The 27784-nt window shown below is 47.9% G+C and overlaps 1 protein-coding gene across 5 annotated transcripts in view; it reads right to left on the reverse strand.

Moving 5' to 3' along the window:
• The window catches only part of CARD11 (caspase recruitment domain family member 11), a 137910-nt gene that overhangs the window by 27317 nt on the left and 82809 nt on the right, over positions 1-27784 (reverse strand). For all 5 annotated transcript variants that reach the window (XM_055292196.2, XM_055292194.2, XM_063646051.1 and 2 more), the window contains 9 exons: positions 24675-24806; positions 14445-14657; positions 12678-12815; positions 11079-11404; positions 6388-6567; positions 5319-5471; positions 4547-4672; positions 3693-3890; positions 1251-1427 (listed from right to left, as the gene is read on the reverse strand). In XM_055292196.2, the coding sequence (XP_055148171.1) occupies positions 1251-1427; positions 3693-3890; positions 4547-4672; positions 5319-5471; positions 6388-6567; positions 11079-11404; positions 12678-12815; positions 14445-14657; positions 24675-24681 (1518 nt within the window). In that variant the 5' untranslated portion in view covers positions 24682-24806. The remainder of the gene's footprint in view (positions 1-1250; positions 1428-3692; positions 3891-4546; positions 4673-5318; positions 5472-6387; positions 6568-11078; positions 11405-12677; positions 12816-14444; positions 14658-24674; positions 24807-27784) is intronic.

A 27784-nucleotide genomic window follows, 5' to 3' on the forward strand; every position in this document is an offset into this window, starting at 1 on the left:
ATCTCGGCTGACTGCAACCTCCGCCCTGCTGGGTTCAAGTGATTCTCCTGCCTCAGCCTCTTGAGTAGCTGGGACTACAGGTGTCCACCACCACGCCTGGCTAATTTTTGTATTTTTAGTAGAGATGGGATTTCGCCATGTTGGCCAGGCTGCTATCGAACTCCTGACCTCAGGTGATCCATCCACCTCAGCTTCCCAAAGTGCTGGGATTACAGGTGTGAGCGACTGTGCCAAGCCTGAATTTGGAAATGATGCTCATTTCATTCTCTTTCCCTCCTTCCACCTTTCTTTCTTTCTTTCTCTCTTTCTTTCTTTCCTTCTTTCTTTCTTTCTTTTTTTTCTTTTTCCTTTCTTTCTTCTTTCTTTCTTTCCTTTCTCTCTCTCTCTCTTTTATTATTGAGACAGGGTCTTGCTCTGTCACCCAGGCTGGAGTATAGTGGTGCTATCATAGCTCACGGCAGCCTCCAACTCCTAGGCTCAAGTGATCCTCCTGCCTCAGCCTCCTGAGTAGCTGGGACTACAGGTATGTACCACAATGCCTGGCTGTTTTTTTTCTTTCTTTTTTCTTTTCTTTTCTTTCTTTTTTTTTTTGAGACGGAGTCTCGCTCTGTCGCCCAGGCTGGAGGGCAGTGGCGCAATCTCGGCTCACTATAAGCTCCACCTTCCGGGTTCACGCCATTCTCCTGCCTCAGCCTCTCCGAGTAGCTGGGACTACAGGTGCCCGCCAGCACGCCCGGCTAATTTTTTGTATTTTAGTAGAGACGGGGTTTCACCGTGGTCTCGATCTCCTGACCTTGTGATTCGCCCGCCTCAGCCTCCCAAAGTGCTGGGATTACAAGCGTGAGCCACCGCGCCCGGCCCTCTTTTTTTTTTTTTTTTTTGAGACACTGGATCTTCCTATGTTGCCCAGGCTGGTCTGGAACTCCTGACCTCAAGCGATCCTTCCGCATTGGCCTCCCAAAGTGCTGGGATTACAGTCGTGAGCTACCATGCCCAGCCTGTCTTTCTCTCTCTTTAACGTCTATTACATTTATAAGAGTGAGGGAATCCATAAAAATGCACAAATGAGTAAAAAGCGAGTTGGCAGGATTTCCACCTTACAGGGTTGAAATAGACTGAGTCACAGTCTGGGCACCCAAGACCCACCCAGAAGCAGGCATGGCTGTGCTGCCCCGTCACCGCCTGCAGGGGCCCCCGGCTCACAGACCCTCTGCCCTGCACCTGCGCCCCCTCCCTCCACACCCATGCACCTGGATGCCCTTCAGGTTCATCCTGCGCTGGGGCGGATGGTAGGGCAGGAAGTACTTGCTGTCTTCGGGTGACTCCTCCGAGGTGGAAGAATCGTCAGCTTCTTGACCATTGGTCCTGGGGCTGGCGTCCCCAAAGTCCTGAGAGATGATGGTTACTGGCAGGTTCCTGGGTAGACTCTGGGGACAGAGAAAAGCTGGTGTTAGTGATGGGGTTTGGCGATGTGCCACCAGTGGGTAAAATGGCTGGGCTGACGGCGCCATCGTTCCCTCGGCCACCCGAGCATGAAGCTCACTTCCGCCATTCTTCTTTCCTGACCCCAACCGTAACCCCAGACACTGAGCCCCATCATTCCAGCCTAACGATGCATCCTCCTCCCAGGCTTCTGGTCCAGTCTCCCAAGCAAGCCCCAGTCTTCTCGTACAATGGTAAAGGCATTGCCTCCTAACTGGCCTCAGCCTCTTATATCTCATCTGCCACCATTAAATTTCTAATTTCTAGCCCTGTGCCTGAGCTAAAAATATAAAAAATATTCAGAATGACTGAATGATGTTTAAAAAAAACCACACACACAGTGCTAGGTACTGTCTGGAGTGCTTCATAGCTGTCACCTCATTGAATCCTTCCTGACAAGTAGAGGTTGTTGTTGATAATCACTTCTTACAAAATAGGAAGCAGAGTGCTGTGGCATGAAGGAACTACATGGCCCACAAAGCCACGTGGCACCCTCATGCTGTACTGCCTCCAAACTCAAAGCGTCTTGTTCCACTCCCTGTGCAAAATCCTTCAGGGGCTCAAAATAGCAGTAGAGCTCCTGGGTGTGCACAGCCCACCTTGGCGTGCCCCGTTACCCCCCTGCTGCTCCTTGACACTCCCACTCTGCAGACGGATGGAAGCGCCGGTCATGGCCTGCTGACAGCACAGTGGGCTACATGCCAGGCCTGTGTTCACGCTGTAACTGCAGCTCGGAACGCGAGTCCTTCCAAAGTGCTGGGATTACAGGCCTGAGCCACCGCGCCCGGTCGGCATCCCTTCCTTTATAAATGAGGACATGGAGCGTGCTTTCTACGCAGGACAGTTCCGTGGGGTAAATGAGGTAACGCTCAGAGGGCACGTTGTGTGGCACCTGCACGTGACGGCGCTCGGTAAACCCAGAGCTATAATAGTGATAACATCTACTCCTGGAGGAGGCATTTCTTCATTTCTCAGTGCCTGGGGCTCTGCTGGGAAATGCACTCTGCAATTCACATAGTCCATAAATGAGGGTTTACTCACAGGCACTAGGAACCATAATGACCGCAGGGTGTCTTAAACCCAGTGACGGTTCAGGTGTGTGGGGGAACCCCAGTGGGAGGTCAGCAGCTGGCTGTGGTCACAGAGAGGGCACTGAAGCTCCTAAGGGGGAGGCTGCCCAGCAAGGAAGTGGCCAGGTCAAGCTTGCCTTGCATCTTCTTTTTTTTTTTTTTTTTTTGAGATGGAGTCTTGCTCTGTCACCAGGCTGGCATGCAGGGGTGTGATCTCGGCTCACTGCAACCTCCGCCTCCTGGGCTCAAGCGATTCTCCTGCCTCAGCCTCCCAAGTAGCTGGGACTACCGGCTCGCACCACCACGCCCGGCTAATTTTGTTGTATTTTTAGTAGGGACAGGGTTTCACCATGTTGGTCAGGCTGGTCTGGAACTCCTGACCTCGTGATCCACCCGCCTCGGCCTCCCAAACAGCTGAGATTACAGGCGTGAGCCCCCACGCCCGGCCCCCTGCATCTTCTTATTTATGTTTTTAATTTTACTTTTTTAAATTTTTAAAAATTTTTACTCTGTTGCCCAGACTGGTCTTGAACTCCTGTCCTAAAGTGATCCTCCCACCTCAGCCTCCCAAAACGCTGAGATTACAGGCATGAGCCACTGTGCCCAGCCCTATCCTGCATCTTCTAACTTCAAAATGAGTGGCTTCCACTCATCACTAAACAGACACAAACACAAGACTAAAAGATGTGGATTATGCTGGGTCTGGGAGGGAACTTCCGGCTTCAAATATATGAAAAGCCAACCGGGCACAGTGGCTCATGGCTGTAATTCCAGCTCTTTGGGAGGCTGAGGCGGGAGGATCACTTGAGAATAGGAGCTTAAGACCAGCCTGGGAAACAGTGAGACCTCATCTGTACAAAAAAATACAAAATTAGTCAGGCATAGTGGTGTGCACCTTTAGTCCTGCTACCCGGGAGGCTGAAGTGGGAGAATTGCTTGAGCCCAGGAGTTTGAGGCTGCAGTGAGCTGTGATGGTGCCACTGCATTCCAGCCTGGGCGAAAGAGCGAGACCCTGTCTCAAAAATAAAACTAAACTAAACAAAGGACAAGGAGCCATTCATTGCACGGGGAGGCAGAGACTGGTCAAAGCCCTCAGTGGGCACCTGGCTTCAGGCATGGGGCCTTCCCGTCTCGCCCTACCTGGTCCAGGTTGTTGCTGTCCTTGGAGAGGCGCCGGAGCTTGCTCTCCAGGTTGACGATGCAGGCCTCCCGCCGCACCATCTCGATCCTCATCTCGTCGTTCTTCTCCTCCAGCTCGCGGATCTGCTTCCTGTACTTGTCCTTTTCTATTAAGCACTGCGAATACTGCGTCTGAGCTTCATCTCGGGAGTGGAAGGCCTGCCAGGGAGAAGCCGGACAAAGGCTGCTTTGGGGGTTGCACCCCAGCCAAATCCAGCTGGGCCCAGGGACAGGCATGGTCCCTAACCCAGGGGCCAGCCACATCATCTGTGGCTCTCGTCTGCAGCCTGACACCCGGGTGTGTCAGTCACTACCTTCTTCATTAACACAATCACAGAGCCGATGGTCTGACCCTTGCTAGTGGCAGGCTCTGTGTTGAGAGCTTTGATGCAGTATCCCTGGAAGGCCACAGCCTGTCCCTATGAGGTGGTGCTACCATAATTATCCCCATTTTACAGATGAGGGCACTGAGGTCAGGGTGGCAGCTTGCCTATGGGCATACACCTTATGAATGACAGGGCTGGATCTGAACCCTTCCTCTCACCCGAGAGAACAGACAACATTTAAGAACGATGCTTGGTTGTGGGAGCTGCTGGAGCCCAGCTCGGAGCCTTCTGATACCCAAATGCCTGTGACTTCCAAAAGCCTTTTGGGATAGAATTCATCTTTGGAACAGAAATGGGAAAGATGGATTCAGGAGTGATCCCTGCATTGTCAGTGACATTGCACTGGACAAAATGAAGGAACTGGTGGTCTGGGGCGTGGGCCTCGCTGTGCAGCCTTGCCACCCTGCACACTGCAGGTGGTGCCTGTACCTGGTCCCGCTCCCGCTCCACCTCTTCCAGCTGCAGCATGACCGTGTTCATGCGGTGCTTGTACATTTCACAGTCCTTCCCCAGGGTCGAGCACTTGAGCTCCAGGTCCTCCTTCTCCTCCAGGTACTGTGAACGACACAGAGAAATCAATACATGCATCAAGCAATCAACAGGTCAGGGCTGAAAGCTGTTCTCTGCTCGTGCTTTCCCGCCAGCTGGCTGGAGCTGGCCTGTCCCTCCCTAAGCTGGCATGGTCAGGATATGGCCTGCCTTTCTGAGAACCGGCTATCTGACCACTGGGGCTCAAGGTAGGAGACCAATCAACCCAGCATTGTCGTGAACCCACTACGGACCAGGTAACGTAGGGGAGGACAGTGTGGTCTCAATCAGGAGGGGGACACAGGTGCTAACCTGGTGCAATAGCTTGTAAATGCCCAAGGGTGGCCAGCACATCTGGGATCCTGCAATCCGCAAGGTGTGGGTGAGGCTCTGAGACTCACACCTTGGCAGGTATGTGGGTTCCCCCAATCCCAAGCCCTCACCCTCCCCTCTGCCCACATTGCTCCCGCCCCCAGGCCCTCATCTGGTTGATAAACTGCAGCTTCTGCCAGGGGCTGAATACTGGGAAGTACAGGAGATTTATGCCAGGGGTCTGACCTAGTCCCTGGAAAGGAGTGTGGGGTCAGGGAGGTCCTGCTGACACACACCACTGCCCCCTGGTGTGAAGGGGGCCAGCCGAGGGCACTGCTGGCCAGGCGATCCCCACTCCCACCTTGTCCCGCAGCTCCTCCGCCTGGCGAGCCTCCTCCTGCAGGTTGTAGATCCTGTTGACCAGCTCCTGCCGGTCCTCCAGGGCCTCCTTGCGGTCGTGTTCCAGGATGTCCAGGATGGCCTTGTCCGAGTCTGGCAGGCTGCGCTTCCCAGCCTGGGTGGGAGGGAGGAGGTTTAACAGGGTCAGGGTCGGGGTGGGAAGCCAGGTGGTCCTGGAAGGCAGGGGACAGAAGAACCAGCAACAGACACGGACAGAGCAGAACGTTTTGTGCCTGGAAGGTAGAGGCAAGAAGAGATGTATGTCCCCTGGGGTCTCTAAGAAGCTTAGCATTTAAGAAGTTGATTGCCTGGAAAGAAGCAGAAAACTGGCTTTTGCTTGGGCGTATCCTGGGCCTTTTGTTCTCCCTGGTGCTTATCAGAGCTCAGAGAAGCAGTTGCTGCACCCGAAACACTTTTTGGATGCTGCCCCTGAAATACCGAGGAATCTGTTCTGGAGAAGCTGGGTTCATCCTCGGCTCTGAAACAGAGCCTCAAATACCAGGCACTCGCTCCTTGGGGGACTGTTCTGGAGGGAGCAGGAGGATGCATTTTTTTTTCTTGCCCTGCAGATATGTCTTGGGATGTCAGTCCTCAGCAACTTCCTCCTCCGTGCCCACAAGTGATTCAGCGGTGACAAGTGTGGGGAGGCATTTGAGGTTGGAACAAGTGGCACGGAGCTTAGAGTTGAGATTCTTGGAATCTTTAAGGGCATGTAGGTTTCCTAGATGTCCTTGTCTCTTCCCACAGTGCTCAGGGCATTGACTTCCACGTGGTTGGTGATTTTTCTGGAGTGCTTCAAATAAGCACATGTTTTCCCAAGTATGATCTCCTGTCTCTGACAAATCGGTGGTGGGGGTCACTGCTTTACAGAGGAGGAGACAAAGGTGCCCAAGGATGGCATACATGTCTGTGATCCTGCAGTCGGCATGGGTGAGGCTCAGGGACTCACACCCTAGCAGGTTCATTGTTTCCCCCAACCCCAAGCCCTCACCCTCCCGCTGCCCACGCTGGCCCCGCCCCCAGGCCCTCACCTGGATGATGGACTGCAGCTCCTGGTTTTTGGTCTTCAGCATTTCATTCTCCCGCTCCAGTTCCAGAACCTGCTCCTTCTTGGGCCGATTTTCAATGTCATTCTTCAGTTTCAGAGACTGATTTCTCTCCAGCTTACATTCCTCCTCCATCTTATTCAACCGGTGCTTTAGCTGATCGATCTGAAATACCCCAAGGGTGCCGAGGGGAGAAGGCAGGTGGCAAGAAACACTCAGAAAAGGCAACGCTTCCCCAGATCCCACTGGGCTGGCACCATAACCTGAATTATGCCCCTCTCTCCTTCTTCCAGGGGCAGAGAAGGGCTCCAAGAAACCTTCTCCAGTAAAACAAACTGTCATCTCCCTGTTGATGGAGAGTTCCTGATTAGTCTATTTAGAATAGCTCCAAAGGGGCTACAGGCCTCAGAGAAAATTCCCTCAACATTTGTCGGGTGGAACAGGTTATGGATTTTAGGATAAAAGAGATCCAAGTTGGTGTTTGCCACTTCAACGCCCTTCTCCGATGGGTTTCAAATTCTGATCCTCGAAACTCAAGGATTCCCCTGAAGAATGCAGGGGTTATCTAGGGGGAAGGAGGAGATGGTTGAGAAGTCGAGGTTCTGGGCATCCACACTCACTTCACATCCCAGAACAGTTCTGCTTGTGTAGTTTGTTCTTTTGGGTTTCACACAAGATTTTATTTGGATAAATAGCACTGTTGCTAAAAAGGAAGAGGAAGAGGAGGAGGAAGAGGAAAAAAAAAAGAAGAAAAAGCAGGAGAAGGAGGAGAAGAAGAAAAGTAGAGGAAGAAGAAGAGGAAGGGGAAGAAGAGAAAGGAGAAGAAGAGGAAGAGAAAGAAGAGGAAGAGGAGGAATCAGAAGGAGGAGAGGAGGAGGAAGGAGAGGAAAAAGAGGAAGAAGAGGGGGAGAAGAAGGAAGAGGAGGAGGAGAGGAGGAGGAGGAGGAAGGAGGAGAGGAAGAGGAAGAGAAAGAGGAGGAAGAAGAAGGAGGAGGAGGAGAAGAAGAAGAAGGAAGAGGAGAAGGAGAAGAAGAAGAAAGAAGAAGGAGGAGGAGGGGAGGAGAAGGAGAGGAGGAGGAGGAGGAGAAGGAGAAGGAGAAGGAGAAGGAGAAGGAGGAGGAGGAGGAGAAGACAGCCTGAAATCCACTGAATTGTAATTTCACAGGATCTCCGGCCTAAAGAACTTCCCTAGACTTAGTGGCAGAAAGAGTGGCTTCCTGGAGGAGGCAGTTATTGCATCTGGAAATGAGACAAGTGGAGATGTGCTGATTTTCACACTCAAGAGTTTAGTGTCAGGAACTGGGTCCAGCAGAAGACTTCTTCAACCTGTGAGACTAACCTGTGTGCCTCCCCAAACACATCAGCTTTGCTAAAATATCCCAAACAAGAAGGTTGCATTCAAGGGCTATAAAGAAAGGAGGCACCAAAGGGGAGAGTGTCATTTTTCAAATCTAGTCTTGGAGGGAGAATTGTCTCAAGGAATCTGGCAGGTAGAGAGCAGTGGCTTTAGCAAGAAAAGACCAGCTCCTGCACCCCAGTGATTAACCTGAGACGATGAAGAAAGGGGCGTGTAGGAAGCAACCCGAGGCCAAGAAAACCAGCCAGGGACTCTGCTGGCCAGATGTTCTTCCAAATTCTACTTACACTTTCTCACTATTAATATATCTCCAGGGAAACAGAACACAGGAGAAAGTTCCAGGAGAGAAACCTGTAAGTCCCTGCTACAGGGTAACTTCCCCAAATCCTAGGTAAAAACAGCATAGAAATCTCTCCTCCTGCTCATGAAAAAAAAAAAAAAAAAAAAAATCTCCTCAGCATCTTCAAAGCTCAACCCAAGTGTCCCGGGCTAAGTCCCAGGTCCCACACGAGCAGGCATGGGGTGCTAGCATTGTGGGGTGCTTACAGGGTCAGCCACTCTGCCAAAGACCTACGGTTCAGTATCCCAGCAATCGTAGGGCACAGGTATTACTTTCATTATTGCCATCTGCAAATGAGGAAACTGAGGCCAATAGCTAAGTAAGTCGTAAAGCATAAAGCCAGAATTTGAACTCAAAACTACAGGACTTACAAAGCTCATGCTCCTAACCAAAACACTATTGCCTGCTATGCCACTGACTCAATTCACCTGAATTCCTGGTGGATTGTTTACAGATCTGTCTGCTTCACTAAATTGTAAGTGACCTGAGCACAGCTCACGTTATTTATCCCCGTGTCTCCCACAGTGCTTAGCACAGTGCCTCACACGTGGCAGGTGCTTAATAAATATTCTGTGAGTCTGTTTTCCACCCAGCAGCCAGAGTGATCCTTCTCAGATAAAAATCGTCACTCCTCAGCTCTCAATCCTTCAGAGGCTTCTCATCACAACTAGAATAAATCCCAAAGTTCTTACCATGCCCCCATGATCTGGACCCTGGCCATCCCTTCCACTCCCTTCTGTACCATTTGTTTATTTGGCTCTGGCCCCACTGACTCTCCTGCCATTTCTTTTCTCTTTCACTTTTTTCTTTTCCTTCCTTCCTTCCCTCCTTCCGTCCTTCCTTCCTTCCTTCCTTCCTTCCTTCCTTCCTTCCTTCCTCCCTCCTCTTCCTTACTCCCTCCTTCCCTCCCTCTTCCTTCCTTCCTCCCTCCCTCCCACTCCTTCCTTCCTCCCTCCCACTCCTGCCTTCCTCCCTCCCTCTTCCTTCCTCCCTCCCTCCCTCCCTCTTCCTCCCTCCCTCCCTCTTCCTTCCTTCCTCCCTCCCTTCCTTCCTCCCTCCCTTTCTTCCTTCCTTCTCTCCCTCCCCCCTCCCTCCTTCCCTTCCTTCCTTCTTCCTTCCTTCTTTTTCTTTCTCTTTCTCTCTCTCTCTTCCTTCCTTCCTTCCCTCCCTCCCTCCCTCCCTCCCTCCTTCCTTCTTTCCTTCCTTCCTTTCGTTCTTTCTTTTGACAGGCATGGCTCACTGCAGCCTCGAACTCCCAGGCTCAGGCAATCGTCCTGCCTTATCCCCCCCAGTAGCTGGGACTACAGACACATACCACCATGCCTGGCTTATTTTTGTAGAGATGGGGTTTTGCCATGTTGCCCATGCTGGTCTCAAACTCCTGGACTGAAGCAATCCTCCTGCCTTGGCCTCCCCAAATGCTGGGATTACAGGTGTGAGCCACCAAGCCCAGCCTTCCTGCTGTTTCTTCAAAAACAAAAACAAAAAAACATGCCCCCTACTTGTGGCCTTTGCAAGTGCTTTCCCCGGAGACTTGCATGGTTGGCTCCTTTTATCCCTTCAGATCTCTGTTCATGCGTCTCCTTCTCAGAGACCTTTGCTGACCACCCCATTTAAAGTAGCAACCCTCATGTTCTGTCCTCACGCCCTGTCTTCTCTTCTTGATAGCACTCATTTCTACCAAGTATTTATGCATTTGTTTTCTGATTACAATGTTAGTTCCACGACAGTAGGGTTTTAGTCTTGAGCTATGTGTTCCTGGAAAAGAGCCTGGGGGCCAGGCGTGGTGGCTTATACCTGTAATCCCAGCACTTTGGGAGGCCAAGTGTGCCGATTGCCTGAGCCCGGGAGTTCAAGACTAGCCTGGGCAACATGGCAAAAGCCTGTCTCTACTAAAAATAGAAAAAGGGGGGGGTGGGTAGGAAAAAAATAGAAAAAAACTAGCTAGCATAGCACGTACCTGTTGTCCCAGCTACTTGGGAGGCTAAGGTGGGAGGATCACCTGAGCCTGCAAGGCCAAAGCTACAGTGAGCTGTGATCACACCACTGCACTCCAGCCTGGGTGACAGAGTGAGACTGTCCAAAAACCCCTCCAAAAAACCCGAAAACAAAAAGCCTGGTACCCAATGGCACTCAATAAACAGAGAGAATGAACGAGGCTGGGTGCAGTGGCTCATACCTGTAATTCCACCACTTTGGAAGGCCAAGGCAGGCAGATCACTTGAGCCCAGGAGTTGCAGATCAGCCTGGGCAAAAAAGCGAGACCCCTTTTCTACAAAAAAATTGAAAGAATAGCCTGGTGTGATGGCGGGCACCTGTAGTCCCAGCTACTTTGGAGGCTGAGACAGGAGGATTGCTTGAGTCTAGGAGGTCAAGGCTTCAGTGAGCCATGATTGCACCACTGCAGCCTGGGCAGTGGAAGACCCTGTCTCAAAAAAAAAAAAAAAAAAAGAAAGAAAGAAAAGACAGAAAAGAAAGGAAAGAAGGAAGAGAGAGGAAGGAAGGAGGGAAGAAGGAAAGAAGGAAAAGAAAAGGAAAGAAAGGAAAAGAAAAAAGAAAAGAAAGGAAAATAAAAGAAAAGAAAAAAGAAGATGTAAATCTCCTTAATTCATTTGCGAAGTGAGCCATTCTAGGAGCCCCACTGGGTCTGCATGCGCATGCACAAGGTGGATCTGGGACCCAGCCGGTGGTGATGGAAAGCTGCACTGGGTCGGTCCTTGTGCGCATGTCTGCCCATGCGCACAGAGGATGTAGGCCGCTGAACCGGTAGCGCTAAGCACTACGGGTACACGTGCAGGCACATAGTGGACGTAGGACTCCCAGAGGCCCTATGTCCTCCATTCCCTCTCACCTGGCTGGCGGGAAGCTCCAGCAGACCATGTGCATGTGCCTGCACCTGCTTCATGGGGGACTTGAGCCCTGGTGACATTTGTTTCCCCCCGGGTCACCCTGGGGGAGTAGCCCTTGGGCACCCCTCACCTCGAGTTGGAGGTCTCGGCTCCTCATGACCGCCATGTTCTTCTCCTCACTGAGCTGTGCGTAGCGCATGGCTAAGTTGTAGTTGTCGTCCTTCACCTTGACCAGCTCGTCGTTGTAGCTGTCCCGCTCTTCCTTCATCTTGTAGTACCGCTCCTGGAAGGTCAGCAGCTCCACGCGCGTCAACGTCATCTGCTTCTTCTCATCCTCCAGCTGCCGCAACCTGGCCAGCAGCTCGCAGCGTTGCAGGTCCTTGGCCTTCATCTGCTGCTGCAGCTTGATGACCTCGTTCATCAGGAAGTGCGTGAGGCCCTCGTGGCCTTCCTCCACTGTGGAGAGGGGGCACCCAGTCAGGCCTGAGGACTGGGAAGTGGGAAAAGGAGGTTCCAGACGCAGGGCAGGTGCCATTCATTCACTCACTCACCAACGTTGTGCCGAGCTTTTTACTCACTCTGCCCACGAGGCACTGGGGATTCAGAGTGAGCGAGACTCACAGCCCTGGCCTCGGGAGAGCTTATGGTGTAATAAGAGAAACACATTTAAAAAAATCAAATGATACCACAAATAGAATTACAGACCATGAGGATTTCACAAAGTAAAGGTAGATGGGGCTATGAGAGTGTGTAGCAGGGGCCCAGATCCAGCCTCGTGGGCAGAGGGGCTTGGAGAAGGCTCCTGATGGTTGAGGTAAAATGTTAAGTTAGGGAGAGAAAAGGCATTCTAGGAAAGGGGAACAACATTGCCAAGGCCATATGGGGGGGAGGGAGGAACTTGGCATATTTCAGGAACTGAACGAAGACCAAAGTGGCTGAAGGAGAGAGAGAGAAGAGAAAGGCGAGGCTGGGAGTGTCAGCAGGGACTGGATCATGAAGGGTCCTTGTGGGCTGCATTAAAGACCTGGGTCTTTTTTTATATTTTAAAGCAGGGTCTCGCTCTGTTACCCAGGCTGGAGTACAGGGGCATGATCATAGCTTATTGCAGCCTGGAACTCCTGGGCTCAAGCAATTCTGTGGCTGCAGCCTCCAAAAGTGTTGGAATTTCAGGCGTGAGCCACTGTGCCTGGCCAAGACCTGGATCTTTACAAAGAAGCAATGAAAAACCACCAAAGGGTTTTAAATAGGGGAGGAAGAATGGAGAAAGCACTGGAACAGATGGGGAATGGATATAGAGAGTTGGTGGGGTTGTGGGAGTCTGGACTGTGGGAAGTGTTGGGGAGGGAGAGAAGACTGATTCAAGAATGTTTAGAAAGGAAGATTAAGAAGGCAAGATGCTCAAGGGCTCTGGTCCATGAGACACTAGAAAGAATGCAGCCAAGGCAAGGACAAGATCTATGGGGTAGAACGAGCTTGTGTTCCCCCTGGCGCCATTCATGGGGGATGGTCCATGAACACCCACTTCTCTTGGCTCCTGCTTCCCTTTGCCCCTGTTAATCTTTCATCATCAAGCAAAATAAGTGGTTGACAGACCCCAGTTCTATATGTCATGGATTCACAGCTTAAGAACCATGCCACTACTGAGGATACACACACACACACACACACACACACACACACACGCCCCTCCTCTTAGAGTCCAGATGTTCCCAATGGCAAAAGCACTTACCCACAATGGTGGAGAATCTCCGAGTGGGCTCTTTCCCAGTCACCAGTTTGTACAGCTCTGGGTAATAAAATTCCAGGCTCTCCAAGAAGACCACATAGCCCCTTTGCCCCTTGGTATGTAGAATGTCCAACAGCCGGCCTAGGGGAAAGAGCAGATCACTCTGTGAGAATACATATCTGATGGAACGCACGTCTCTGTGGCTGGTCTCATCCTGGACTTGTGTCCTTCAATCAACTCTAAGAAGACAGTCTCCCCACATTCTATCACTTCTGAGTTGTATGTTGGAGCCCAGATGACGTAAATCAAAGTGCCAGGCCGTCTGCAGGGATTCGGTGAGCATTCGTTTTCTTTTTCTAATAAACTGGTAGAACCAGGATAAATGGAATTGCCGCCCCAGTTTTGAAGAGTTTCCCAACTGACCAGGGCCAAAATGAACCACGTAGGCACCAGGTCTTCTATGACTGAAGGACGTTGGAAGCACGATAAAAATTATGGAATAATATATGGTTCTCTGGGATTGAGAGCAGGAAGATAAATCTTTGGGTGAGGGGCTAGGAAAAATCATAGGAAGCAGGGATAGTTCTAGATTTTTCTTTGGGACTATTACACAACTTGGAAACACCTTAAATGTAATTTCCCCAGCAGGTCCCAGTTTCTATACTATTGATTCCACTTATTGCTTACATTTCTGGGCCCTTCCTTAAACATTTTATTTTCAGATATTCTTCTGAGATACAGAAGAAGAAAGGTAGGTCTTAAAACTTGACCTTTTCCCTAGGATGGACAGAAGAAATAAATTTGATGTTATGTCAACCCCGATTGTTTGGTGAAGCCGCCTGCAGTACTGTTTTGAGAAACATTCCAAAGTTACATCCAAGCTCAGTGGGAAAGCATGCTGATTAGTGATGTCTGCCATGGATGCCAGAGAGTCGCAGCTGATGAGCCACTTACCACCAGCCACGCTGGGGGACAGTGATTATCAAACCTTCTACACTGATCCATAGAAAGAAAAACATTTAACATTGTGGTCTGGTGACCATAAACAAAGATAACTCTACAAGTACATGTGTATACACATGTACATAATATAAAATTAAAACAAGCTTCACAAACCATATTTATTACCTTTACTGAATATGATAAAGTGTCCTACCCACCCCCCCGGAAGTCAGGCTAGAAAAGCCTGTGGAACCCTTCTCGGAATAATATTTTTAAACAGATAAAGTACATCAGATTACAAAAGAAACCAATTATAATAAAATCCAGTTATCAAATATTAAATAAATTTGTGTTTCAGTAACGGACTTCTTTATTAATGCATTAAATAACAAGACCTCTTGGCAGGTCTAATAAGTACTGTAATTTTGAAAGAGAGATGAGTGTAAGTGGCATTTTGAGAGATTTGCAGTAGCTGTAGTTATAGGAAGAGATCTGTAATTTTCATTGTTGCCTAAGTCACAAGAATTACTAATCACTCCTGTAATTTGTGGCTTCCTGACATTTGCAATCGAGGGCAATGCTAAATTGCAGTTGAGGTTGGTAAAATAAAGATGGCATTTCTTCCCCCCTCCCAATTTATGGATCCTTTGAGTTCTATACACAGACAGCTTGAGTTCTATACACAAATGGGTAGGTGATGGTCTGTGGACCCCAGTTTAAAAATCCCTGACCTAGAGCAACTTCATTTTGGTACAGCTACCAAAGGGTACGTCTGGAAGTTGCGTGTGCGGTAGCCCTCCCTCTCCTGCAAAGAGGTCCTAAGGTTACCTGCTCGGTTGATCTTGGATGGCAGCATAGGAGCATTAAGCACTTCATCTTCATCCTGCTCATCAATGACCTTACACTGACGCAGGTAGGGTGTGAGCTTGGCAGGGTTGATATAGCGGCTGAGCATGTGCCGGTTACACTCCACATTCTCCCACAAGGCGTCCTCTTCATCCTTCAGCGTCTCCATGTAGTCATCCATCTCTGGCCCTCCTCCTTTTAGACATAAACCCCAACAAGCTTAATAAAACAGTCTTACTGGAACAGCTCTATAAACTCCTCTGGAGTGATCTCTAGAATATATTAAGTTAAAAAAAAGTCCTGTACAGTAAAGTATATATGGCATTTTACCTTTTGTCTAAGAAAGGGGGTATGAATATAAAAATATATATTCCCTTATATACTAAACATAAACAATGGAAGTTTAAGCCATAAATTTTTAAAAAGATTATTTATAGGGCAGAGAGGGAAAATCCTGTGGTTGGAGTCTACCCTTTCTGCCCAAGTTTTTATGTCTTACTAAAAATGTATAGTTCCCTAAACAATATATACTATTGGCTTTTGTTTTAAAATTTCACATAAATGGTGTCATACTGTATATTTCCTTTTTCAACATGTTTTTCTGCCTCTACATTTTTTTTTTGAGATTTATCTAGGTGGATAGATACAGATATAAGTCATTCATTTTTAAAAATAGCTTTATTGTGGTATAATTCACATAGCATACAAGTTACCTTTTTAATATGTTCAATTCAATGATTTTAGTATATTCACAGAGTTGTGCAACCACCACCCACAATCAATTTAAAATCATTTCCGTAATTTCAAAAAGAAGCTCCGCACCCTTTATTAGCCACTCTCAATTTCCCTCTAATCCCTGCCCCTCCAGCCCCGTGTAACCACTAGTTCACCTTCTGTCTGTATAGATTTGCCTTTTCTGTACATTTTATACAAGTGAAATCCTACAATTTATGGTCTTTCATGGCTGGCTTCTTTCACTCAGCAACTTTTCAAGGTTTGTTCCTGTTGTAGCATGTATCAGGACTTCATTTATTTTAAATTGCTCAGTGATTTTTTCATTGCGTGGACACGCCACATTTTGCTTCTATGTTCATTCACTAATGGACATTTGAAATGTTTCTACCTTTTGTCTATTATGAACAATGCTGCTATGAACATTCATGTAAAAGTTTTTGTGTGACTGTATGTTTTTATTTCCCTTGGGTAGATACATAGGAGTGGATTGTTAGGCCATATGGCAACTCTATATTTAACATTTTGAGGAATTGCCAAACTGTTTTCCAAAGCAGCTGCATCATTTTACATTGCCACCAGCAAGCCATGAGGGTTTTAATTCGTCCATATTCTTGCTAACACTTGTTATTGTGTGTCTTTTTTATTACAGCTCTCCTACTGAGTGTGAAGTAGCATCTCATTGTGGTTTTGATTTGCATTTCCCTAATGACTAACAATATTGAGCATCTTTTCATGTGCATATTGGCCATTTGTGTGCATTGAGAAATGTCTATTCAAATCCTTTGCCCATTTTAAAATTGTGTTGTTTGTCTTTTTATTATTGAGTTGTAGGATTTTGTTATGTATTCTGGATGCAAGCCACTTATCAAATATATCACTTGCAAATATTTTCTCCCATTCTGTCAGTTGTCTTTTCACTTTCTTAAAAGCATTGTTTGTAGCACAAAAGTTTTAAATTTTGAGGCAGTCCAATTTATTTATTTTTTCTTTTTTTCACTTGTGCTCTTGGTATGTATCCAAAACACCATTGTCTAACTCAAGATGATGAAGACTTACTCCTGTTTTTTTCCTTTGAATATTATACCTTAGTTTTTACATTGAGGATGATCCATTTTGAGTTAATTTTTGTGTATGGTGTGAGGTAGGGGTCCAACTGCATTCTTTTATGTGTGGATGTCCAGTTATCCAAGCACAGTTTGTTTGAAAAGACTATTCTTTCCCCATTGAATGATCTTGCTACCCTTGTTGACAATCAACTGACCATAAAAGTAAACATTTGCTTTTGCACTATTGATTCTATTCCATTCATCTATATGTGTATCCTTATGCCAGTACTACATTGTCTTGATTACTGAAGATTTGTAGATTTGTAGCAGGCCTTGAAATTGGGAAGTATGAGTCTCCCAACCTTGTTCTTTTTCAAGATTGTTTTGGCTACTAGGTGCCTTTTACCTAATTTTAGGATTAGGAGGTCAATTTCTGCAAAAAAGGCAGTTGGTATTTTGGTAGTAAATCTGCTGACTATGTAGATCAATTTGGAGAGTACTGCTACCTAACAATATTAAACCTTCTGATCTATGAACATGGGGATGTCTTTCTTTAAATCTTCTTTAATTTCTTTCAGCAATGTTTCATAGTTTTCAGTGTACAAGTCTTGCACTTCTTTTGTTAAATATATTCCTAAGTATTTCATTATTTTTGATGACATAAGTGGGAGTTTTTTTCTTAATTTCATTTGTGGGATATTCATTGCTGGTCTATAGATATATAATTTATTTTTGTATATTGACCTTGTATTCTGCAACCTTGTGAAGTCATTTATTAGTTCTGTTAGTTTGTTAGAGATACCTTATGATATCCTATATATAAGATTATGTCATTTGCAGATAAAGGTAGTTTTACTTCTGTCTTTCCAATCTGGGTGCCTCTTATTTCTCTTCCTTGCCTAATTGCTCTGGCTAAAATACCTCCAGTACAATGTTAGATAGAAGTGTTGACAGCAGGAATCCTTGCTTTGTTACTGATGTTAGCGGACAGCATCCAATCTTTCACTGTCAAGTATGACATTAGCTGTAGGCTTTTGCTTTTGTTTTTAAGATAGATGTCCTTTATCAGGTTGAGGAAGTTTTCTTACTTTCTTGGTTTATTGAATGTTTTTATCCTGAAAGGGTTCTTGATTTTGTCAGATGCTTTTTCTGCATTTATTGAGGCTGCCATGTGGTTTTTGTTTTTTATTCTATTGATAGGGTTACACTATCTGATTTTCAGATGTTAAACCAACCTTGTATTCCTGGCATAAATCCCAGGTAGTCATGGTATATAATTCTTTTTATATGTTGCTGGATTCAATTAGCTAGTTTTTTAAAATAGGATTTTTACATTCATATTCATAAGAGATATTGGTCTGTAGTTTTCTTTTCCTGTGAAGTCATTGTCTGGTTTTGATATCAGGGTATATCAGGGTACTTCTTTTCCTGTGATGTCATTGTCTGGTTTTGATATTGGCCTCGGAATGATTTAGGAAGTGTTTGTTCCTCTTTTGCTTTTTGGAAGAGGCTTTTAAGAATTGATATTAATTTTTCTTTTGTTTGGTAGAACTTACAAGTGAAGACATCTGGGCATGGGCTTTTCTTTGTGGATCATTTTTACAAATTCAGCCTCCTTACTTATTACAGGTCTGTTCATATTTTCGTTTGTCTTGAGCCAGTTTTAGTAGTTTGTGTCTTTCTAGGAATTTGTCCATTATATCTAAGTTATCTAATTTATTGGCAGCAATTGCTCACAGTTCCCTTCATACTTCTTTTTATCTCTATAAGTTCAGTTATAATTTTCCCTCTTTCATTTCTGATTCTAGTAATTTGCATCTTCTCTCTTATTTTGTTGATATATCAAAGAACCAACTTTTGGTTTCATTAATTCTCTGTATTCCTTTTCTATTCTCAGGTTCATTTGCTTCTGCCCTAGTCCTGATTATTTCCTTTCTTTTCCTTGCTTTAGGTTTAGTTAGCTCTTCTTTTTCTACTTTTGTAAGGGAGGAGGTAAAACTGCCTTTGCAAAAGTTATAACAGAAAATTCTGACAGTGAAAGAGATCTGACCTAACCAATTCCATCTTGCTTCTAACCTCCAAGCAGTCCTTGTTCATTCCTGGGCAGAGGCCAAACTAACTTTGGGAGGAACTTAGTTCATAGATTAATGTATTACTCTGCTGCTGTCAGACGGAGTGTACTATAGATGTCTGTTAGGTCTAGTTTTTTTTTTTGTTTTTTTTTTTTGATACAGAGCCTGCCTCTGTCACCCAGGCTGGAGTGCAGTGGTGCAATCTTGGCTCAGTCCAACTTCTGCTTCCTGGGTTCCAGCCAGCACGTCTGGCTAATTTTTGTATTTTTAGTAGAGACAGGGCTTTGCCATGTTGGCCAGGCTGCTCTCGAATTCCTGACCTCAAGTGATCCACCTGCTTTGGCCTCCCAAAATGCTGGGATTACAGGCGTGAGCCACCACGCCCAGCCAGGTCTGGTTTGTTTATAGTGTTGTGCAAGTTTCTTATGTGTTGATCTTCTGCCTAGTTGTTCTATCCATTATTCAAAGTAAAGTAATAACGTATTTGACTCTTTTTTTTTTTTTTTTTTTGAGACAGAATCTCACTCTGTCACCCAGGTTGGAGTGCAATGGCGTGATCTTGGTTCACGGCAACCTCCGCCTCCCGGGTTCAAGTGATTCTCCTGCCTCAGCCTCCTGAGTAGCTGGGATTACAGGCGCCTGTCACCACACCTGGCTAATTTTGTATTTTTAGTAGAGACAGGGTTTCTCCATGTTGGCCAGGCTGGTCTCGAACTCCTGACCTCAGGTGATGTACCTGCCTCGGCCTCCCAAAGTGCTGGGACTACAGGCATGAGCCACCACTCTTGGCCAATTTGAGATATTTCAAGTGGGATTTTGTTCCCTGCAACCAAAGTGCCTTGAGTGAAAATATCTATTTTCTGTCATGAGCAAAAGTTGGATTTAAAGTAATTAAAAATGAGGATTTGGTCTCCATTGAATCCGATGGACTTTGTGCAGATGATAACCTCCTTAGTTCACTGCCTTAAGTCCTGACTTCTATGAGTCTTTTGCTAACACATGGCAATGGCTACCTGGGTCAAAGCCAGCAACAGCATAGACATGCCCACAACAATTGCTCATTCTGACAACATGACCACGTGATCATTTGCATTCACAAAGGAAAATGTACTTACTTTTATTATTTTCAAGAAGTGGACAGCCTAAGAATTTTATTCAATGAATTATTTATTGACTAGGTGGCAGGCACTGCTGGTGTCTCTCCACACTACCCCCGACTTCCTGCTAACAGAATCCTTTTTTTTTTTTTTTGTCCCAAATGCCAGGCAGTCTGATGCTTTAGGGAAGCTGAATATCTTTTGAGCTGCAAAGAGTGGCCCTCGTTTGGTCTCTACCAGTAGTGTAGAAACAAGCAGGTGAAGTGCTTTTGGCCATGCAACCTGCAGGAACGTGCACTGGGGGCGGCTCTGGAGGTTTTCCTTGATCTTTAACAGGGACACCTTGTCCTTGGGCTTTTGGCTGTGAGTGTATAAAGGTGGATGTGATGGTTTGGGTCACTGCACCTCAGCCTGTACCCCTCAGGTGACATCAAGGACTGAGGGTCTTTCCAGCTCTCTGCTCTGCCATCCTGAGGATTCACCCTCAGGATGGCAGGGCAGGGGACTGGAAAGACCCTCGGTCCTTGATGTCACCTCCTGGGCACTGAATTAACCAGCACTGGGCCCCTCCCACCTCTGGACTCCTGTAAGATATAAATGTTCTTTGTCCCAAGCCTTGTGAAGTTGGGTCTACTGTGATTTGTAGCCCAAAGCCTCCTAACTAGTAAAGACATCTACTTAGTACAAAGACTTGCTCAGCACCATGAATGCACAAGAGAGCTGAAAGGCAGGTGTTAAGAAGCTTATACTTTTTGCGGGGTCAGAAGGCACATGCCTAGGAATTAAACAGCAGCTCAAGGCAAGAAGACAGGCAAGTCTAGATGGACCAAGAAGCATTTCTTACCAGCTTTCATGAACAAGGAGGTTGTAGTTGGCACATGCCAACCACCTGTTACAAGAGTGCTCAGTGACACAGAAAGCCTTCCTCCCGGGACCCGGGTGACCTGGGGCAGCCACCTCAGTGGCCTATCAGCTAAGCAGTAAATAACTAGGGCAAAATCTTCTTTCCAGAGCAGAGATGAAAGGGACCCTCCTACCTCATCGTAGCTCTCTGCAGCCTTGACCTCCCAGGCTCCAGCAATCCTCCCACTTCAGCCTCCTAAGTAGCTGGGACTATAGGCACACACCACCATGCCCGGCTAAGAGACCTTTCTACCTCAGATGCAGTGAAATCACAGACCCTGGATCTCGTTGAAACCTGTCCCATCATTAATTCCCCTGTGCAGCACAGTTGCTTAGCAACCAGGGGTGAAGTTGAACTTGGGAAAGTGGACCAGTTTGTGAGTGCCTGGAGTGAAAGGGCCTCTTCAACCTCAGCCGACTTGAGTGAGAACTGGCTCTGTGCTGAGCACTGTGCTGGGAACAGAGGGTGCAAAGACGTTTCCCACACAGCCCCTGAGTTGCAAGCTTCTCAGAGGTTGGTGGTAAGTGTCAGCCGCCCACACAAGCCCCGGTGGGAGGAACAGCATCCTCTGGAACCCTGCAGATAGGGCAGCCGCACGCCCTGCTGGCAGAACAGGAAGTGCTTCCCCTCTGGGCTGCCCACATGCCAGGCACTGTGCCTGACCCTTTATAGAAATTATCTCATTTGGCTGGGCATGGTGATTACACCTGTAATCCCAGCACTTTGGGAGGCCGAGGTGGGCAGATCACTTGAGGTCAGGAGTTCGAGACCAGGCTGGCCAACATGGTGAAACCCCATCTCTACTAAAAATACAAAACATCAGCTGAGCCTGATGGCGGGTGCCTGTAGTCCAAGTTACTCAGTAGGCAGAGGCAAGAGAATCACTTGAACCCGGGAGGCAGAGTTTGCAGTGAACCCAGATCGTTCCACTGCACTCCAGCCCTGGCAACAGAGCAAGACTCTGTCTCTAAAAAAAAAAAAAAAAAAGAAATAATCTCATTTAATGACCACAGAGGCTCTGAGAGATGGATGTGCTCATCCTTGTTTTGTAGACAAGGAAACCAAGAAGCAGAGAACCCTAGCAACTTGCTGAGGGTCACCCAGCAAGTCTAACTGGGATTCCAGCCCAGACCTCCTCCACGTGAAGACCTCCCTGAGGTTCCCCTCCTTAGAGAGCTGGGAGCATTTTGAGTGGGAGTTTGCTAGGCAGAGGGAGAGGCAAGATAAAGCAGCCTGGTGAAGGGTGAGTTCATCTCACAAAGACCCGGAGCCATGATCTGGGAGCACCTGTTCTCACTTGGAGTGACAGCGTAAGGACACTATTGCACCTCTGTCCCCAGTAGGGGCTCACCTGCAGACATTTGTTACTGTATGAAAAAAACCTGCAAGGATTAGAAAACAAGTTGGTTTTACGTAGTAGGGTTGAACGTGCAGAACACACATGCCAGGAGTCCCTTCTAGATATCATCCCTAGAGAAATTCTACCCGTGTGCATCCAGAGACCTGTACAAGAATGTTCAACAGCAGCACCATGTATCCAAAACCAGAAACCACACACACACCTCGTGCAACAGCGTGGATAAATAAACTGTGTATTCAGCGCTGGCACACTCCCCAGCAGTGAACATGGAAAGAAATATGACCATGTGCATAAGCACAGGTGCACCCCAGGAACATGATGCTGAGTGAAAAAGCAAGCCACAGAAGATGCATGGTATAAAACCATCTATAAGTACTTCAAAAACAGGCTGGGCACAGTGGCTCACACCTATAATCTCAGCACTTTGGGAGGCCCAGCTGGGAGGATTGCTTGAGGCCAGAAGTTTGAGACCATCCTGGAAAACACAGCGAGACCCTATCTCTACAAAAAATAAAAACAAAGTAGCTGGGCATGGTGGCACACGCCTGTAGTCCCAGCTACTTGGGAGGCGGGAGGATCACTTGAGCCTAAGAGATGGAGGCTGCAACGAACTATGATCGCACCACTACATTCCAGCCTGGGAAAAAGTGAGACCCTGTCTCTAAAAAATTAAAAAAATATATATATATGTAAAACAAGGCTGAGTGAGATGGCTCATGCCTGAAATCCCAGCACCTTGGGAGGCCGAGAGGGGAGACTGGGAGTTTGAGGCCGGGAGTTTGAGGCCAGACAGGATGATATAGCAAGACCCCACCTCTACAAAAAAATAAAAACTTAGCTGGGTGTGGGGTTGCGTGCTTGTAGTCCCAGCTACCCAGAGGGCTGAGACGGAAGGATTGCTTAAGCCCAGGAGGTCGAGGCTGCAGGGAGGTATCATCATACTGCTGCACTCCAGCCTGGGAGATAGAGCGAAACCCTGTCTCAAAAATAATTTTTTTTTTTTAAACATACGAAACAAAACCCTACTGTTAAGGATATACGGCAAAACTACACCAAGAAACAAGGGGACTGATAAAAATCAGAATGGTGGCTTCCCCTGGGGAGGGGCAGCCAGACAGATGTGACCTCGGAAGGTCCCCTGGGGACACTGATGACACAGGGAATTATGTTATGCTTCAACTGGATACGTGAGTGTCTGTTTCATTGTTCTCTGTCTCATAGATACACATTATATATACATATTTATATGTATGAAATATTTCATGGAAAAAATCTATGGAGAGTGTAGCTAGCCTCAAAAGAAAAAAAATGTCTCAGACACAATTCGAAATGTATTTTCCCTTCTAACACTTCCCTCTAACTCAGCCTGACTCAGCCTCATCACCGGGGATGAACCCAGTGGCTCTGTCAAGCTCTGGGCAGTTTCTTTGAAGGCAGTTTTCTCAGAAATGTGCCCGGAGGCCCTGAGGCTCTGAACTTTAACAGCCTTGCAGGTTGGATGGCCCGTCCCTACCTAAGTCTTAGCCGGAGCTTGTCGCAACTCGCAACTCGAACACAACCTTCAGCAGGGTTTGACTTCCAGTGTGAGACAGGTCCTAGGCCACACCAGTCTCTCTGCAAATGGCTGAAAGGCAAGTGCCAGGCCCCCAGGCCAGGCACCACAGGAAGGGTTGTGTTGCTCACCTTCCCTGGGAAGCAAAGGACCAGGAGGTGACCCACCCGAGGACGAATTCCATGAAAGCTGCTGGCCTCACATCCCAACTCACTCATTCAAGGCCTCTGCTGTGGCTTCCTCTTGCTGTTATGATAAAGTTCCAATCTTTTTTTTTTTTTTTTTTGAGATAGGGTCTTGCTCTGTTGCCCAGGCTGGAGTGCAGTGGCGTGATCTCAGCTCACAGCAGCCTCTGCCTCCTGAGCTCAAGCAACCCTCCTGCCTCCACCTACTGAGTAGCTGGGACCACAGGCAAACACCACCATGCTCAGCTAATATTTTAAAAATTATTTTTGTAGAGATGGGGTCTTGCTATGTTGCCCAGGCTGGTCTCAAACTCCTGGGCTCGAGTGATCTTCCTGCCTTGGACTCCCAAAGTGCTGGGATTACAGGCATGACCACCATGCCAAGCCATGTTCAACTTTTTTTTTTTTTTTTTTTTTGAGAGATAGAGTCTTGCTCTTTCACCCAGCCTGGAGTGCAGTGGCACCATCTTGGCTCACTGCAGCCTCAGCCTCCTGGGTTCAAGTGATTCTCCTGCCTCAGCCTCCTGAGTAGGGGGGATTACAGATGCCCACCACCATGCCTGGCTAATTTTTGTATTTTTTGTAGAGACGGGGTTTCACCATATTGGCCAGGCTGGTCTCGAACTCTCAACCTCAGATGATCCACCTGCCTCGGCCTCCCAAAGTGCTGGGATTTACAGGTGTAAGCCACTGTGCCTGGCCCATGTTCAACATCTTGATCTTGATCTTCAGGCCCTGCAAGGTTTGCTTTCCGCCAGCCCCTCAATCTTATCACAACTGCATCCCCAGCCTGCCAGCCTTTTCTCTGATTGTCTCCCAAGCTCCGACTAGTGTCAGAGCCTGATCCCTGCCCCCTCTCCCTTCACTACTCCTGCCCCTCCACCAAGTCTCAGGTCACCCTCACTTGCCTTTTTTCCAATATAAAGGAACGGCCAGGCACAGTGTCTCCTGCCTGTAATCTCAGTGCTTTGGGAGGCAGAGGCAGGGAGATCGCTTGAGGCCAGGAGTTTGAGACCAGTCTGGGCAACAGAGCAAGGCCCTGTCTCTACAAAAAGATTAAAAAATTCACCAGATTTGGTTGTGTGTGCCTGTGGTCCCACCTACTTGGGAGGCTAAAATGGGAGGATCACTTGAGCCAAGGAGGTGCAGGGCTGCAGTGTGTTATGATCACATCACTGCATTCCAGCCCCAGTGATAGAACAATACCCTGTCTCTCCATAATATATAGAGAGGTATAGAGCAGATAACAGATGCCGAGTACCTGGCATGGAGGGGTGCTCACACACAGGGGCTGCTATCCCGCCATTGGGGTGTGACTTCTACACTTCCCAGCCGGATCTCGTCTTCCCTCGAGCCAGGCTCCCGTTGCATCTGGACTTGCAATGCTCGGGATCTGGAAAGGAAGCGATAATCAGCCTTGAAGCAGGAGGTGGAGGATGGAGAGAAAGGGAATCGTTCTGGGATCAAAGAGATATTCTGCTTTGGAAGAAAAGGCCAGGAAGTCCTGAGGGGCGTGTCACCCTGGATGACATTGGCAGAGTGGACCACACCAGGGCTGCAGGGGGAGAAGGGCTTCTGTCCCACCCTGGGGAGTGGGCAGCCTGGGAGGCCACTGACCCAGGTCGTGACACCCCTGGGGATGGGGAGGAGGGAAGATGGCAGCCTTGGGCCTGCTCGTGGCCAGTGTGGAACATCTTTGATGGAAAAGGCTTTGATGGAAACCTCTGCAGGCTGGAGCTGCTCTAATCAACAGCTAATTCATTAGGTCAAAAGCAGCAAACCCCATTCCCAAACCCCGAAGAGTTCCCGTCACTGTGAATTATGTCTTTAGCCTCCAGCCTGCCATGGGTTTGGACAGGAACACGCGGTAGCCCACACATGCTGTAATTTCTCAAGGCTGGTGTTCCTTACGGTGACTGACGAGGCCACTGCTAATGCCCCACTCAGCCATCCAGGAGCCCAGCTTGGGGTTTGGGTTTTTTGGGGAAGGGTCAGTTCTCCTTCTGTAGAAAGGAGGTCAGGATCTCACTCTGTTGCCCAGGCTGGAGTGCAGTGGGATAATCATGGTAAGAGGGAAATGTGGGGTTCAAACCCTGGTACGGTGGAAAGAGCCTTACACCCGTCCCCAAAGCTGCTTGGAACCCTGTGGGGGGCAGGCTTTAGGCAGCTGCTCTAGGACAGCTCCATTCAGGAGTGACAGGGACCCTGGGCCGCTGATGTTTAATCAGGGACTTGCTTGGTTTTGGCTTTGAAGGCTAATCACAGTGACATGAGATTTCCTGGGGCTGACAGAAGCTGTTCCTGTCGGGCATCGGCTGGGCTTGGAGTGAACTGTCAGAGGCCTTCAGCCCCGGGGAGGTGGTGGCAACAGGCATCTCTGGAGGACATCATCTCCCTGGTCTCCTCATGGCCTCCCTGCTCTGTGGCTGGGACAGGGCCGGGGGCCGGGGGTGGGTGGGGAAGGGAATCACAGAACCAAGGGCCTCTGCAAAGGCAGCAGAGCAGTCCACAGGCCAGTCAGCAAACACAAAGGGAAATGACACCATCTGCATTGTTTAAAAAAGAGAATGTGTTTATCATTAGAAAAATAAAAGGCTTTAAAAAAATTGTAAGGAAGGCTTTAATTGTGGCCAGGCATGGTGGCTCATGCCTGTAATCTCAGCACTTTGAAAAGCTGAAGCGGGAGGATTGCTTGAGGTCAGGAGTTCAAGACCAGCTTGGGGGAACATAGCAAGACCCCATCTGTACCAAAAAAAAAAAAAAAAAATTATCTGGCCTGGTGGCATACACCTATAGTCTCAGCTACTCAAGAGGCTGAGGTGGGAGGATCGCTTGAGCCCAGGAGGTTGAGGCTGCAGTGAGCCATGATTGTGCCACTGCACTCCAGCTGGGGTGACAGAGCAAGACCCTGTCTCAAAGAGAAAAAAAAGAAAGGTTTTAATTACAAGAAAGGAGAAACAGGGCTGGGTGCGGTGGCTCACACCTGTAATCTCAGCACTTTGGGAGGCTGAGGTGGGCATATCAGCTGAGGTCGGGAGTTTGAGACCAGCCTAACCAACATGGTGAAGCTCTGTCTCTACTAAAAATACAGAAATTAGCTGGGCGTGGTGCATGCCTGTTGTCCCAGCTACTTGGGAGGTTAAGGCAAGAGAATTGCTTGAGCCGGGGGCGGAGGTTGCAGTGAGCCGAGATCACACCATCGCACTCCAGCCTGGGCTGCAAGAGCAAAACTCCGTCTCAAAAAAAAAAAGGAGAAACAGGCTTGAACAACTACCCTTGCTGTTCTACCCCTACCCCCTACCCACTATGTCAATGTAGGTTGGGAAAACTGAGGTGCAAGAAAACCAGTACTGAGACTGGGCTGTTTCTGCCCTTAGAATTTTGATGACAGCATTTGGGAACTTGGTCCTCAGGTCAGGGAAGATTTCTAGGATTAAAAGTCAATCTCTTGACCACTTGCAAGACTAGACTGGCTCATAGGTGTAACATGCAAGTGACCCAACACCATCCCTCGTGCTTACAGACTATCTGGTGTGTGCCAGACACTTCGTTAGGTGTCACTGACGAACCTCCAGAACTCTTTGAGGTAGGTGGTATCATCATCATCACCACCACCACCGCCTTACCACCAAGAAAACAAAAGCTTAGAGAGGGCTGGGCACGGTGGGTCACACCTGTAATGCCAGCACTTTGGGAGGCCGAGGTGGGCAGCTCACTTGAGCTCAGGAGTTCAAGACCAGCCTGGGCAACATGGCAAAACCCCATCTTTACAAAAAACTAGCTGGGCATGGTGGCATGTGCCTGTGGTCCCAGCTACTTGGGAGGCTGAGGCAGGAGGATCACTGCAGCCTGGGAGGTCGAGGCTACAGTGAGCCAAGATCATACCAGTGTACTCCAACCTGGGTAGCAGAGGGAGATCTCTGTCTCAAAAAAACAAAACAAACGCTCAGAGAGGTTCAAGTTCATAAAACTAGCATAAAGGTAGGATTTGGACCCAAGGTTCTCTGACTTCCCCTTGATTGCTACTATACAGCACTAGAATTGCTTTTTTTTTAAGTTCACCTTTTTAAAGGGCTGTAACCAGAAAGTATATGTGCAAAAGCTCCCTGAAATGTCACTTTTACATATAAGCTTAAGACAGAGTGAAAACCGTGCTCTAAGATGGCAGATATTGGCTCAAGGTTAAAAAGAAACTGGCTGGGTGTGGTGGCTCACGCCTATAATCCCAGCTCTTTGGGAGACCTAGGCAGGTGGATCATGACATCAGGAGATCGAGACTATCCTATCCTGGCTAACATGGTGAAACCCTGCCTCTACTAAAAATGCAAAAAAATTAGCCAGGCATGGTGGCAGGCACCTGTAATCCCAGCA

The sequence above is a fragment of the Symphalangus syndactylus genome, chromosome 9, assembly GCF_028878055.3.
Source record: "Symphalangus syndactylus isolate Jambi chromosome 9, NHGRI_mSymSyn1-v2.1_pri, whole genome shotgun sequence".
Lineage (NCBI taxonomy): Eukaryota > Metazoa > Chordata > Mammalia > Primates > Hylobatidae > Symphalangus > Symphalangus syndactylus.